General features: G+C 35.3%; 9 protein-coding genes across 9 annotated transcripts; 3 read left to right on the top strand and 6 right to left on the bottom strand.

Annotated features, from left to right (window-relative positions):
• Nucleotides 1-131: 131 nt before the first annotated feature.
• EIN_248750 (hypothetical protein) lies at nt 132-578 on the bottom strand (the record flags this gene model as incomplete). Its single annotated transcript, XM_004261584.1, has 1 exon — nt 132-578. The coding sequence occupies one exon, from the start codon at nt 576-578 to the stop codon at nt 132-134; it is 447 nt and encodes a 148-aa protein (XP_004261632.1).
• Nucleotides 579-1,178: 600 nt separating this feature from the next.
• EIN_248760 (hypothetical protein) lies at nt 1,179-2,474 on the top strand (the record flags this gene model as incomplete). The annotated part of the gene is made up of 1 exon (XM_004261585.1): nt 1,179-2,474. The coding sequence occupies one exon, from the start codon at nt 1,179-1,181 to the stop codon at nt 2,472-2,474; it is 1,296 nt and encodes a 431-aa protein (XP_004261633.1).
• A 954-nt stretch (nt 2,475-3,428) lies between these two features.
• EIN_248770 (hypothetical protein) lies at nt 3,429-4,415 on the top strand (the record flags this gene model as incomplete). Its single annotated transcript, XM_004261586.1, has 1 exon — nt 3,429-4,415. One exon carries the CDS (start codon nt 3,429-3,431, stop codon nt 4,413-4,415), a length of 987 nt encoding a protein of 328 aa, XP_004261634.1.
• A 51-nt stretch (nt 4,416-4,466) lies between these two features.
• EIN_248780 (transcription factor MYB23, putative) lies at nt 4,467-5,180 on the bottom strand (the record flags this gene model as incomplete). Its single annotated transcript, XM_004261587.1, has 1 exon — nt 4,467-5,180. One exon carries the CDS (start codon nt 5,178-5,180, stop codon nt 4,467-4,469), a length of 714 nt encoding a protein of 237 aa, XP_004261635.1.
• An 828-nt stretch (nt 5,181-6,008) lies between these two features.
• EIN_248790 (hypothetical protein) lies at nt 6,009-6,545 on the bottom strand (the record flags this gene model as incomplete). Its single annotated transcript, XM_004261588.1, has 2 exons — nt 6,009-6,472; nt 6,530-6,545. The coding sequence occupies 2 exons, from the start codon at nt 6,543-6,545 to the stop codon at nt 6,009-6,011; spliced, it is 480 nt and encodes a 159-aa protein (XP_004261636.1).
• A 357-nt stretch (nt 6,546-6,902) lies between these two features.
• Nucleotides 6,903-8,834, bottom strand: EIN_248800 (ankyrin repeat domain protein, putative; the record flags this gene model as incomplete). Its single annotated transcript, XM_004261589.1, has 1 exon — nt 6,903-8,834. One exon carries the CDS (start codon nt 8,832-8,834, stop codon nt 6,903-6,905), a length of 1,932 nt encoding a protein of 643 aa, XP_004261637.1.
• Nucleotides 8,835-9,252: 418 nt separating this feature from the next.
• On the top strand, nt 9,253-10,792 carry EIN_248810 (hypothetical protein; the record flags this gene model as incomplete). The annotated part of the gene is made up of 2 exons (XM_004261590.1): nt 9,253-10,479; nt 10,541-10,792. 2 exons carry the CDS (start codon nt 9,253-9,255, stop codon nt 10,790-10,792), a joined length of 1,479 nt encoding a protein of 492 aa, XP_004261638.1.
• A 46-nt stretch (nt 10,793-10,838) lies between these two features.
• EIN_248820 (hypothetical protein) lies at nt 10,839-11,213 on the bottom strand (the record flags this gene model as incomplete). Its single annotated transcript, XM_004261591.1, has 1 exon — nt 10,839-11,213. The coding sequence occupies one exon, from the start codon at nt 11,211-11,213 to the stop codon at nt 10,839-10,841; it is 375 nt and encodes a 124-aa protein (XP_004261639.1).
• Nucleotides 11,214-11,296: 83 nt separating this feature from the next.
• EIN_248830 (Dephospho-CoA kinase, putative) lies at nt 11,297-11,917 on the bottom strand (the record flags this gene model as incomplete). Its single annotated transcript, XM_004261592.1, has 1 exon — nt 11,297-11,917. The coding sequence occupies one exon, from the start codon at nt 11,915-11,917 to the stop codon at nt 11,297-11,299; it is 621 nt and encodes a 206-aa protein (XP_004261640.1).
• Nucleotides 11,918-12,124: the final 207 nt, after the last annotated feature.

Genomic DNA, 12,124 nt, shown 5'->3' on the forward strand with positions numbered 1-12,124 from the left:
TATTTATAATCAATATATTTCTTATTGAATAACTTTAAAATTGGTATAAATTTAAAAAATATATTTGCTCTTTTATACTATTTAAAAAATTTGTTTTTAATTTTATTCATTAAATAAGTAAATTAAAACTATTAACAAATATTATCTTTTATATCCTTCGAAAGAAGTTTACAAAGCTGGTCTGTGTGGTCAATGGCTTGCGTGAAAAGGTAACTTGAAATACCGTTGTCCACATAATTAAGGTTTGGTTGTTTGACCTTAACAAAATCGTCTGTTGAAAGAATATGGTATTTTTGAAGTTTGTTGATTTCTTCATTAAAAACTCTGTCAATCTCGCGTGTGTATTCCTCTAACTCGCACTCCATCATACTTTGGACTTCTTTGGGAACTGTTGGAGGAAGACCACTCTCACAACACCGATCGACAGCTTCACTTAAGTGCTGTTCTGTCTCTGCTATCTGAGTTTTGAGTGATTTGATAGAAGATTCAATCTCCTGAAAAAAAGTTGTATACTCTTTTTTAATTTGATCAGAAAAAGTATCAAGTTGCTTGTTGAGATCACTAATATCACTTTCCATCTTAACTTTGAAGTTTTAGTTTTTTTCAAAAAATATTTTTATTAATTAAACTATATTATATTAATTTATTACTATGTTGTTATCAGTCAATTATCTCATATTTTTGCTTCAAATAACTATATCTTTAAAATAACTATTTATTAATTATAATATTATTATTTATATTAATGATATCAAATGTTCATTTTTAATAGCAAAAAACAAAAATATTTTTTGTATAATAACAAAAACATATTTACCAATAAAATTATTTGTTTTTAACTGTTTTTCCTGATATTTCAAGTTTATAAAAAAACTACTAAATGGCAAAAACGAAAAATTGTCTGAATTTTAAGTTTATTATGTTCCATTAATATAATATTTCACACAAATGCCAAGGAAGTACAAAAATGATCAAAAAAAATAATTTTATAATAATGAAAAGTGGGTGATTATTTTGAAAAGGTGTTATATAATTCACAATAGATTAATTAACTAAAATATAACTAATATTGATTATAAAAGTGATAACTTTTCTATTATCTATTAGACAACAATATCGACGAAAAATTTTACTGTCATTAATTAGTAAACGAACACAACATCTCTAAAATTTACTCGATGAGTAAGAAGAAAGAAACTATTTTAGTAATTCAGAGCGGTTGGAAGAAGCCCAAAGAACTCTCAATAACGTACTCCCTTGACCCACAATACCCAACTATAACACTCGACGGTTCCCACATCATGTTAAAGCGTTCTTTTATGTCATTCACTTTAAGCGAAGAACTTACCAAAGAACTTTCAAAGGATAATGTCCTTACGAGCGATGAACAGAACAATTCATTTGAACTTATCTACGATAGAGAAATTGGATTTTTGTGTCAAAACGAACTCGAGTTTATCCAAATCATCACGATGTTGTCGCCACTTGTGCGTCCTATTGGTGTATTTAGGTTCCCAATCAATTCAACGATCACTAAATCACGGTGGACAGTCCCCAATATCGTCTACCGCTCAATCGAATTTCTACGCGCGAACAACGCGAGTAATACGGAGGGCATATTTAGGAAGAACGGAAACAGTAAACGCGTCTCGGAGTTGCGCGCCCTTGCGGAGACGGATTCGGATATTCAGTTTGATAAGAAGGAGTCAACGGACGTTGTCGCGACATTACTGAAAAAGTATTTGGCGTCGCTCGTTGAAACTGTGATACCGTCCTTTTGGGTGAACGACTTTATTAATATGCCTCTTGGTGCGCCTCTTCCCTTCAACTTTGTGAATAGTCTCCCCAAGCCAAATCGAAACACGTTGTGCTACATCTGTATGTATTTAGACGAAATTGTGAAGAATAGTGATGTCAACAAAATGGACGCACAAAACACTGCAACGTGTATGGCACTTGCTCTTACACGACGGCCCATTGATTCAAAATTGGACGAACTCAAATTCACAAATGGCGCCATTGCGGGGTTAAAGTGTTTATTGGAACAAAGCGAGAGTGCATTTAAGGATGTCGTGGAGGAGATGAAAACGTGGGGGAATCCTCCAGAATATCCCGCATTCCAGTCAAGGCCACCAACACCTTTTAACTTGATTGCTCTGGGTATTAAAACTGAAATAAAGGCGTATAAAAAGCAACAGCGGCTGTCGTCGAGCTTAATGAAAAAGATGGTTCAACCTCAAGTTGCCCTCGCAGAAAAAAATAACGAGCGGAGAAAGAGGAGGAACTTCTCCGTATCGTTCGACTCGTTTGGTGGTGCCTTTAGAAAAGACGAGGAAAAGAAGGAGGAAGTCGTGATTGAAAAACACGCCAAAAAGGTACTCACCCCTTCGTTGACAGGGCAAACAACATACCCCGGAAAGACTCCTCCTCTTATCTTGGTCCAAACAACTAAGAAAGAAGAGAACAAAGTGTAAAAGTGTATCGCACTAAATACCATTTTTTATTAATTAATTTCTCATTGAATTTTAAAATCATTTATGGTTCTTATTGTTATAAAAATACTATATTAGTATAAATTTTTATAAAAAGGTTGTAAATAATTGTTTCACAAAAATGTTGAAATTTTGAGTTTTATTAAAAATTTTATAAAAAACAGGAAAATTTTGGAACGATTGGTTGTCTGAAAAAAGCATGTTTTTCATTGGTGTGGCGTTTTTGGTTAAATTGTATAACATTTTTCATGTTTTTACTTTTTTTACTATCTTTTTCTGTAAAATTTAAATTTAAAAAAACGTTCCCTTTCGAAAATGCCGTTGTTTGCCACAATTAGAGTTATAGTATTTCAATAATAAAAAGTTGTAACTCTATGATTAAAACAATTTCTATGTTTATAGTAAAATTTAGAGACAAAATCTAAAATATATTTTTTGTCAAAAATAATTAACATGCCAAATATCGATAATATTCCCGATTATTTACACAAAAAATGTCTGTTTTTATAATTGATTGATTATATTTGTGCAATTGTTGGGATACTTTTGTAAAAAAAAAACAATCCTTTTTGACAGGAAAAGAGCTAAAAACAAATAATAAAATATTAACCAATTAAACCATTAATATTTTAAAAAACCTAAAAATACACAGTGATTTTAGATCGACATAGTGGAACTAAGGACGAATTCTAAGAAGGTCCGCGTTCATTCGAAATGATCTGGCAGAATTCTTGGAAGCAGAAATAGGACTTACTTTATTCAAAATTTTATTGATTGCCGATGAAAATAACTAGAACTATATACCATTAGTTAAATAATTATAAAATATAGTATCACGAGTTAAAATCTAAACAAAACCTAAAAAATGCCATCCTCACAAACATAAAGAAAAAAAACAAAGCCTTGTAAACTCGAAAAAAGATATTAAAGGAAAGCATGTCGCTGACTTTAGAACGCCAGACGTCGTCGAGCACAGAAACGTTGAATGACAAAGAGATTTGCGTCGTTGTGAAGCAGTCGATATTTACACTCACAATCACATCCCCACACAGGATAGATGGAACGATCGAATGCGAGTTAGTGTATGACTTGGAAGACTTGAAACCGGTGGGATTTGTTGCGCAGAACCCCCTTTCGTTTAAGGTGCAACAGATCACTTCAAATACTATAAACGTTGAGTGTAAGTTGGCTGTGCTTTCATCACAACATGAGGATTTACTGTTTCGCGTCCACGTCAAATTATTAATGGACGACACACTTATAGATTCGATATATAGTAAACCAATTAAATCAACTAGTAAAGCCGACTCCCATAGAAAGCCAAAGACGTTACGAGAGAAGAACCCAACGAAAGAACAAAAGATTAAGAAAGCCTCAAAACCAAAGAAAGAAGACGACACACAAACAACTGTATCAAAACGTAAATTAGAAATGAATGTGATCAAAGCAAATGAAAAGTTGATACAGAGAATATCACAGAACATTAATAAACAAAATGAAAAGATTAAAACTCTCAATGGGTCGATCACGGAGTTCATAGCGAAGTTATCACAATGCGAAGACGCTGAACATTACCAACTCATTAATGAAGCACTCACGCTGTTTTCACAGGAACAAATGGAAACCCTGCAAGAAGTCGCGATGATCTTCCAATCCGTCAGTTTAGTCCAAAACCAAGTTGAACCGTATGCCCCTTATCAGGCATACCAAAGCACAACATACCCCCAATATACACAAAGTCAAGAACAACAGCCATATACCACCTTCCAAGAAATGAATACGTTTTACGCGATGGATATGGATGACTTCCATTATGGCCAAGACAGTATGTTTGGCACTGAGATGCAAAGGTCTGTACAATCCCAAATGGGTGGGCCAACAAGAAAAATTCAATCATCTAATGATATGTATCCCCAAAAATAAGCAATCTGTGTGTTTTTTTAATTCAATGGTACATAATTCATCAATCACTTTTTATACGTCTTTCCCAATGAAGGAAGAAGGCTTTGGCGGCTTCTTATCTTTCTTCACATTGAATTTGCCTTGTGGAGTCGTTTTGAAGAAAGGGATCTCCATGTTGAGATCAGGTCCTTTTTGTTTCTTTAATGAACCTACCATCACACCAGCCTCACGTAATTCACGCCGTTTTTGCATCTCCATCGCGGAGGCGGCATCCCTCATCATCTTTTGTCGCTCTTTTCTCTTCTCTTTTTTCCCCAATGTGTTTGCTAGCCTCGCGCGAGTCTCGTTGAGCATCTCTTTCTCGTCGTCATCCAAATCAACACGGTCTTTTAAGGCGGGTTGTGTCTCGGGAAGAATTTCGTTCATCTCGCGACTACGGATATCACTGTGGTCGACATTTTTTAACTCATCAGTGAGCTGATTGTATTTCTCTATGCACTGCGCAGAAGTCCGCCCGACACTTTTCGATATCGTTTGCCATTGCGAAGGAAAGATCTTCACTAAATGAAGTAATTTCTCCTCTTCAGTGGATGTCCATTCAGTCTTTTTGATCGAAGGGTCTAACCAACTGTACCACCTCGCTTTACACTGCTGAGGAGATTTACTTGTTATCAATGAACTTATACGTGCCCACTCGTTCTTCCCATATTTCATAACTGCGGCTTTCAATACTTCATCCTCGGTATTTCGCCATACAACACCAGCAGCACCACCAAAATTTGACATTATCAATGTTTATAGTTTTATTTAGTTCATTGTTATATTATAATTTGTTAATACTTCTATTATATTTGTTAATTTATTTGTTATCAAATAAAGTCTGTTTTTTATTTAAAGTTATTCTCAAAATATAACAAAGAAAAGAACAAGACCGAAAATATTAAACCATTATTTACAATACTCATTATTTCTAATCAAAAACCATTAACTATTAATAAAATTGTCATTAATTAAAATTAATGTTAAACAAATCCTAAGCATTGACTTTTTTTGAATTAATTGAATAATATTAAATATTATTATAATTATAATTAATCTATATACAAAAAAAAGAAAACAAAATGGTAAAGGCAAATTAAATAATTAGAAATGATATTGATAGTTAATACAGTTAAATAATGTTAATAACATATTTTATAATATTGTATATAATAATAACATATAAATTTATGACAAGTTTTCATACTATGATGGTTTAACATATTGATTAATAGATAATTCACATTAATTATTTACATTTTAAATAAGTTCTTAGTTTAATAATTGATTTGTTTATACTAAAATATATAGCCATTTTTTAATGTTTTTCTTTTTTTGGCTAGTGTATTATAATACACAATATACTTCTAATATTTAGAAAAAGTATTTAATAAGCAATAGATTTCCTGATTTTTGGAACACTTAAATTTTGTTCAATGCTATTTAAAGAGTTAAATTATGAGTTAAGTTATAAGGCTTTATAATTTAAATTTAACAAATATTTTAATAAGAAAATACATGAGTATTTCATGCGTTTCATTAAATTTTAAGACAGAAAAAAAGCAGTCAATAAAATTAGAAGTAGTCGTTAAATCTTCTTCTGTGATTAAGTCTACCAGAAAATGACCTGGGGAGTCTTCTTCCCTGGAATCTGTCTTCATAACTTCTGAGTTGTCGAAGAGCCATGAGTTCTCGGTACTCCCTCTCGACTCGTCTCTCGTTCTTCATTTGAATTTCTCTACGACGGCGTCTTTCCTCTTGAGCTCTGTCCATGTCTTGAAGTCTCGCAATTCTCTCAAGACGTTCAACGCGACGGATTTTTTCCTTAAGTTGGCCAATACCAGACCCTGCAAGTGCGCCTCGATGAGTTGGGTTTTGTCTGTGTGTACGGATGTTGCGGGCGAACAATTCTCTCTCCAACCGCTGGCGAAGTCTGTTGTTAACATTAGCGCGACGGGTTCGCTTGCTCCCCTCGATTTTTTGATTCTTCTTTTCGGTGATTTTGTTCTTCCTGTCCGTCGTACGTGGGGGTAAAACGTCTTTCCGTCAGTCCATTTCTTTCAGCGCAATTAACACACAAAAATTTCATTACAAACCATAAGAGCCGGACATGTTCTGGTTTTATTAGTTCATTATTCAACTTTTAATTAGAATCAAAGGACAGCTAATAATCTTCTAATTCTATGGGTTTTTATTGCTTTTTAATAAATCATTTTGTATCTCATAAACTCGTCTTTGTGGAGTTGATGTCTATATATAGCTTTTTTTCTCTTTTTCTCTTTTGCCTTCTAAACTATAAAATACTTATATAAATAGTTTAATTTACTATTGTATGTTTTTTAACACAAAAAAGACAGTTTATTAGTAAAACTAATAAAAAATTATACAATATAGAAAAAAAATGCTCGATGTTTGTAATACACACTTGAATGATTGATTGGTTCTATTTTCTAATTAAAAGAGTATATATCAATCAGTCTCATCTGGTACAGAGAATGAACGCCCCTTCTTTGGCTTCTTCCCAAACCGTCTCATACTTAACAATTCATCCAATGCCCGTTTTTCTTCTTGTGTCAATGGCCCGACATTCCCAGTTGTCATTTTAATCACTCCACAATTACGTCCACAGACACCATACCCCCACCCAGATGGATGCTCCCAAAGAACATCAATAACATCCCCTTCTTCAAAACTTAACATCCCGTCTCCTCCTTCACTTTTTGTTGTTGCTGTAAGTCGGCCGATGATTGTACTTCGATATATTTGAACGCCAACAACACGCTCATAACAAAAGATAAAGCCACGGTGTAATCCAGAATTGATTGGATCGAGTCCTCGGATGTCAATAACATTTCTGGATGCTCCGTAGTGAAGTAATGTTTGGACACTGATCCCATCATTATATATAATGGCTATATGTAACCCACTTCTCTTACATAAATCACTCTTTTCTATTAAGTCTGGAACCTTTTCACATAACATTCTGACGATATGAGGATGACCAAGTGCACACGCCGCATGCATCACTGTCAGTCCATATTTGTCACTACTTTTCTGGATTGGAAGTAAATCACACACTTCACAATGCCCGCCCAAAACACTGTAATAAAAGGGACTTCGCAGTTCTATATTCATTGCCGAAATTTCAGAGCCTTTTTCAATCAAAAAAAGAACGACATCACCATGTCCCCCTAATGCAGCGAAGTGTAAGGGCGTCTCTTTTCTGTTAGTCATACTCAACACCATCTTTGGCATTCGATCTACTATCCACTCAACAGCCTCTAAACACCCATTTTGTGCAGCATAGTGCAGTGCCGTGCATCCTTCAAAATCAGTATCACTTGCTACACTTGGATCGTTTTCAAATAATATATTCATACATTCTACTTTATTATTACCACAGGAATTTAAAAAAGGAGTACTTCCTCTTACACTCCGAGGTGGAGGTACTGTATATTTCTTCAATAAATATTTGACTGCTTTTGTATTTCCAACACTTGCAGCAACGTGTAAAATGGTCATTCCATAACTGTTTCCTTTGCAGAGAATTTTTGTGTTTGTTATAAACATGTCGTATATCCGTTCATCACTATTGAGCATTGCACAATGAACTGGGAAATTTCCGTGAGTGTCCGCACACATAAAAGCGCCGGGGTTTGAGTCAATTATTTTAGATACAAAATTGAACGGGCAGTGTGCTGCTGCGTGGTGTAAAGGGAGTTGCCCATAATTATCAGGGATGTGTGTGTTACAATATAACACTAAGACCTCTGCACATGAGATGTGATTTCTTTTGAGTGCTAGTATTAGAGGTGTCTCTCCCATTTCATTCTCTATATCAACACGTGCACCGTATCGAATTAACCAATTGCAACATAACACACTTCCAGCATATGCTGCTATATGCAAGGGAGAGCACACCCCATTATTACAATTGTCATTGATCATATCAGACAAGTCCACTTTCTCAGCTATTTTGTCGCAGAGTTCGACAGAATTGGCATAACACGAGTAATGCAAGACAGTGTATCCACGAACGTCCGTAAGTTGATACACGTCCGTGCAAAACGGCAATAAAAGAAGTGCAATGTCGACATACCCATGGCGCATCGCTGCGGTTATAGGACACACTCCTTTCCCATCTTTGATGCAAGGGTCTGCCCCAAATTTTATTAATTGCTCAACCATCAACATATCGCCTTGCTCAACCGCTATCATCAAAGCAGTTTTCCCATTGAGGTCTGGGGTGTCGATGGTCATGATAGAAAGGGTATATCGCAACAAGTCATGTCTGTGGAAATATACCACTAGATGAAGGGGTGTTGTGTGGTCTAGTGGTCTAGATGGAGGGTCCATCGCGGGTTTACATGTAAAAAGACCGCTTTCAATTGGATTGTTCATTTATTCTCTACTAGGATTAATAAGAATGGTATTGTATTTGAAACATCATTATTTAAAAATATGAAGGAAACCCTATATCAATAGTTTTACTATTCAACATTTTTAAACTTAGGAAATTTTGTTATCAGGTTACATATAAAATATGTAAGATTATTAAGCAGTTTTGCTCCAAATTTTCAAAGAAAAGAAAACTTGAAAAATAGAGGAATGGGAATTAAAGGTTTAACTGTTTGTTCCGTTCAGTCGTGTTGAAACAGGAAGTATTCAATTTTAGAAATACGTTTCCGCTGCTAAAAAGTTGATTAATATTTTTAAACATCGGCACTGCACTTTTTTAATCGACACAAACAATTTAGTTTACAACCTTTTAACATTCAATGAGAAACAGATACTAGCTTTCTTCACAACACTCAAAAGGATGTCATTGGAGTTTCATTGGACCATCATATTTTGTGTCGATGGCACACACAAACGAGACAAAATTAACGAATTGATTGAAAGAAGAAAAGATGAGCTGCCTTTAATCAAAAAAATTTATGAAGTCCCCACCCGCTTTAAAGTGAGTACGAGACATTTACCGGACTTTGAAAGATTTTTTCTCTCAATGATCACTTCTCTTGGATTTCAATGTCACCACGCGGTCTACGAAGCCGACGATTTGTTAACTTCTTTAATTCAATCGAAAGGTGCTGAATTTATTATAACAAATGACAGTGACTTCTTCTTATCAGACGCACGATTTGTGATGAAAGCAGACGACTTTGTGTATAACTTGACAAAGATAGTGGAGAGTGGCAGTGACGCCCTTCCCGAGCGATTTGAAGTGCTCTGTGTTGACACAAAATTCGTGAAAGAGTACTTCCTTCGAATAGAAGAGATGTTTTACCCCTACTTCTCCTGTTTAGTGGGCAATTCAAATACAAGTAAGTATGCCTTGTTATATACACACCACCTTGGACTCAATCTGAAAGAAAATCAACAGTTATTTAATATCAATGAAATCCTTTTGTTTTTAAGAACCTTTACAAGTGAGGACGAATTGTTATCTTATATGAAACGAAGACCTTGTAAGTACGACAAAGACTTTTTTGGGAGTCTTGAGGAAACAAAGATGGCGCTCAATCCTCCCCCTGAAACACAAAATGAACAGGCGCCTTTAAACATCGACCAAATTGGGTACAAAACGTGTGCCAAAATGTATGTCAACACAATCGAACTAGTCAACTACAAATTTCTTCTGACATCGGTTATATTTGGAAACCCTAATCGTCAGCCAATATATACGTTGACTGAAAAGCTACGCGCTCTCATCTATGGCTTTTTCTTGAAAGAGGATGTTACAGAAGCCCGACAAGTCGGTGACAGTCTAAGTAAAGTGAAAGTGACTCCAATCACTCTCATGGACTTAAACTCTTTCAACACAAGAAGTCAAGACGAAAAGGTGCAAATTATACTTCAAAGTCTCTTCACTCCGCACCTTCAAGTTACTTCCCTCTATCAGCAATTCACAAAAGACAATGTCTGGAAGGCGGTCTTAATCACTTATTTCCTTTGGATCAAACAAAACTCGGACTTTTCTTTATGTGAAGTGATCATAGGGTTCAACACAATAGCTCAGCTCATCACTGACCCCTCAAAGAAAGTTGTTTGTTTTTCATTCACCGTCTTTATTCAACCAATTGAAAGTCATCGAACTCATCAAACAGTACACTCCTAACTTACTCGACGACCGTTCTCCATTACACATCATCAATGTATACAGTTCCGTTTCAACCTGCTTTTTGGAGTTCTTCATCGACTTCTGTGAGTTACCTTCCTCCATTGCGTCCAAATTATATATCGAAACCATTCCATTTTGCAGGTACTATAACAGTGTTGTATTCACCGAAGCAGAATACAAGACCTTAGTAGAAACTTCAGACCTCTATGCTGCTTTCGACACAGTTGTCCTTCACTGATTTGATTGATTATTCTATTAAACAATTAATAACTCGTTAATTAACATTATTCTAAAGTCGTGTTGAAGTACTTTTCAAAGGACTTGACGGTGTCCGACAAGTCGCCCGGCTTCTGCCAGAAGTCCGATGGAATGCATTCAATGCAATACGCCTCATCCAACACACTCCCGTTCGCGTCTTTGGGTTCCCAATACAAAAGCTTCTTATACAAGGCCTGTTGCGCTTGTTGTGGAGTTGCTTGCGTCGGTGTCGAGTTGAATTGTGGTTGTCCCACGGAATTGTTGCGCGAAGAGATATTTGTCACGGTCGATCGTGTAGTCCCATCAGCAGACTTCTCGTAACTTCCCGCCGTTCCGTTTGAGTTTTGTGCTTGTCTTCGTCGCGGGATGAATGGTTGTGCTGAGAGATTCAGGGCAGACATCTTCTTTTTGAATTTTACGAGTTCTTTTTTTAAGTTTTTACTTGTGTAAAAATGTTATATATAACATTTTAAAAAACAATATTTTATATTTTGCGATGGACTCGGTCGACTAGGCATTTCACTTCTTCTCGAAATATGCGGGTCATTGTTCGTTTGTTGTGCCGAGAATCAAACAAGACGTCGGCAAAACGGACATATTCAGAAGACTTTGGTTGAGACTTTAAACGACTTTTGGCTTGGGGTAGTGTGAGTCCTCGACCGTATGTCAGTTTGTCGAGAGCAATCTTGGGTGATACTACTGTCACCCACACCTCGTCCATCCATTTTGCCCAATTGGTTTTAATTAATAGAGCGGCTTCTATTCCGACGATTTTCGTCCCTTTCATTCTCTCAATCTCGATCTTCGAAAGAACAATCTCCTCTATTTTGTCCCACGTCACTTTGTTGAGTTGTGATAATTTGGATTGGCTTGAAAAGACGATGTCAGCAAGCTTTGTTCTGTCAATCTCGGTTTTTGAATCGTCTAAGATGGTGTCGCCAAATAAAGCCAACACTTTCGTTTTGACTTCTTCGTTTTGGAGAATGTCATGTCCTATCGTGTCACAATCAATAGTAATTATACCAAACTCATTCATCACCCGACACAGACCACTCTTCCGACTTGTGATTGTGCCACATACGCCAACAATATATGGTTTCTCCATTTTGGTTTTCAATTTTTTTTATGGTTTTCTTATTGTTTTGTTGTATGATAAATTATTTAATGTAGTTTCTTTTTAATAACTATTACAATTCATACTTTATTTAAACCCTTTTTTGAATTCAAATAAAAGTTATCAGCTTTTTATAATAAAGTAGAAATTTATATCATTTTATAATGATCAATTGTTAATTAATAGGTAATTGTATAA

This window comes from Entamoeba invadens (genome assembly GCF_000330505.1).
Source record: "Entamoeba invadens IP1 unplaced genomic scaffold scaff_1105074726103, whole genome shotgun sequence".
Classification (NCBI taxonomy): domain Eukaryota; phylum Evosea; order Mastigamoebida; family Endamoebidae; genus Entamoeba; species Entamoeba invadens.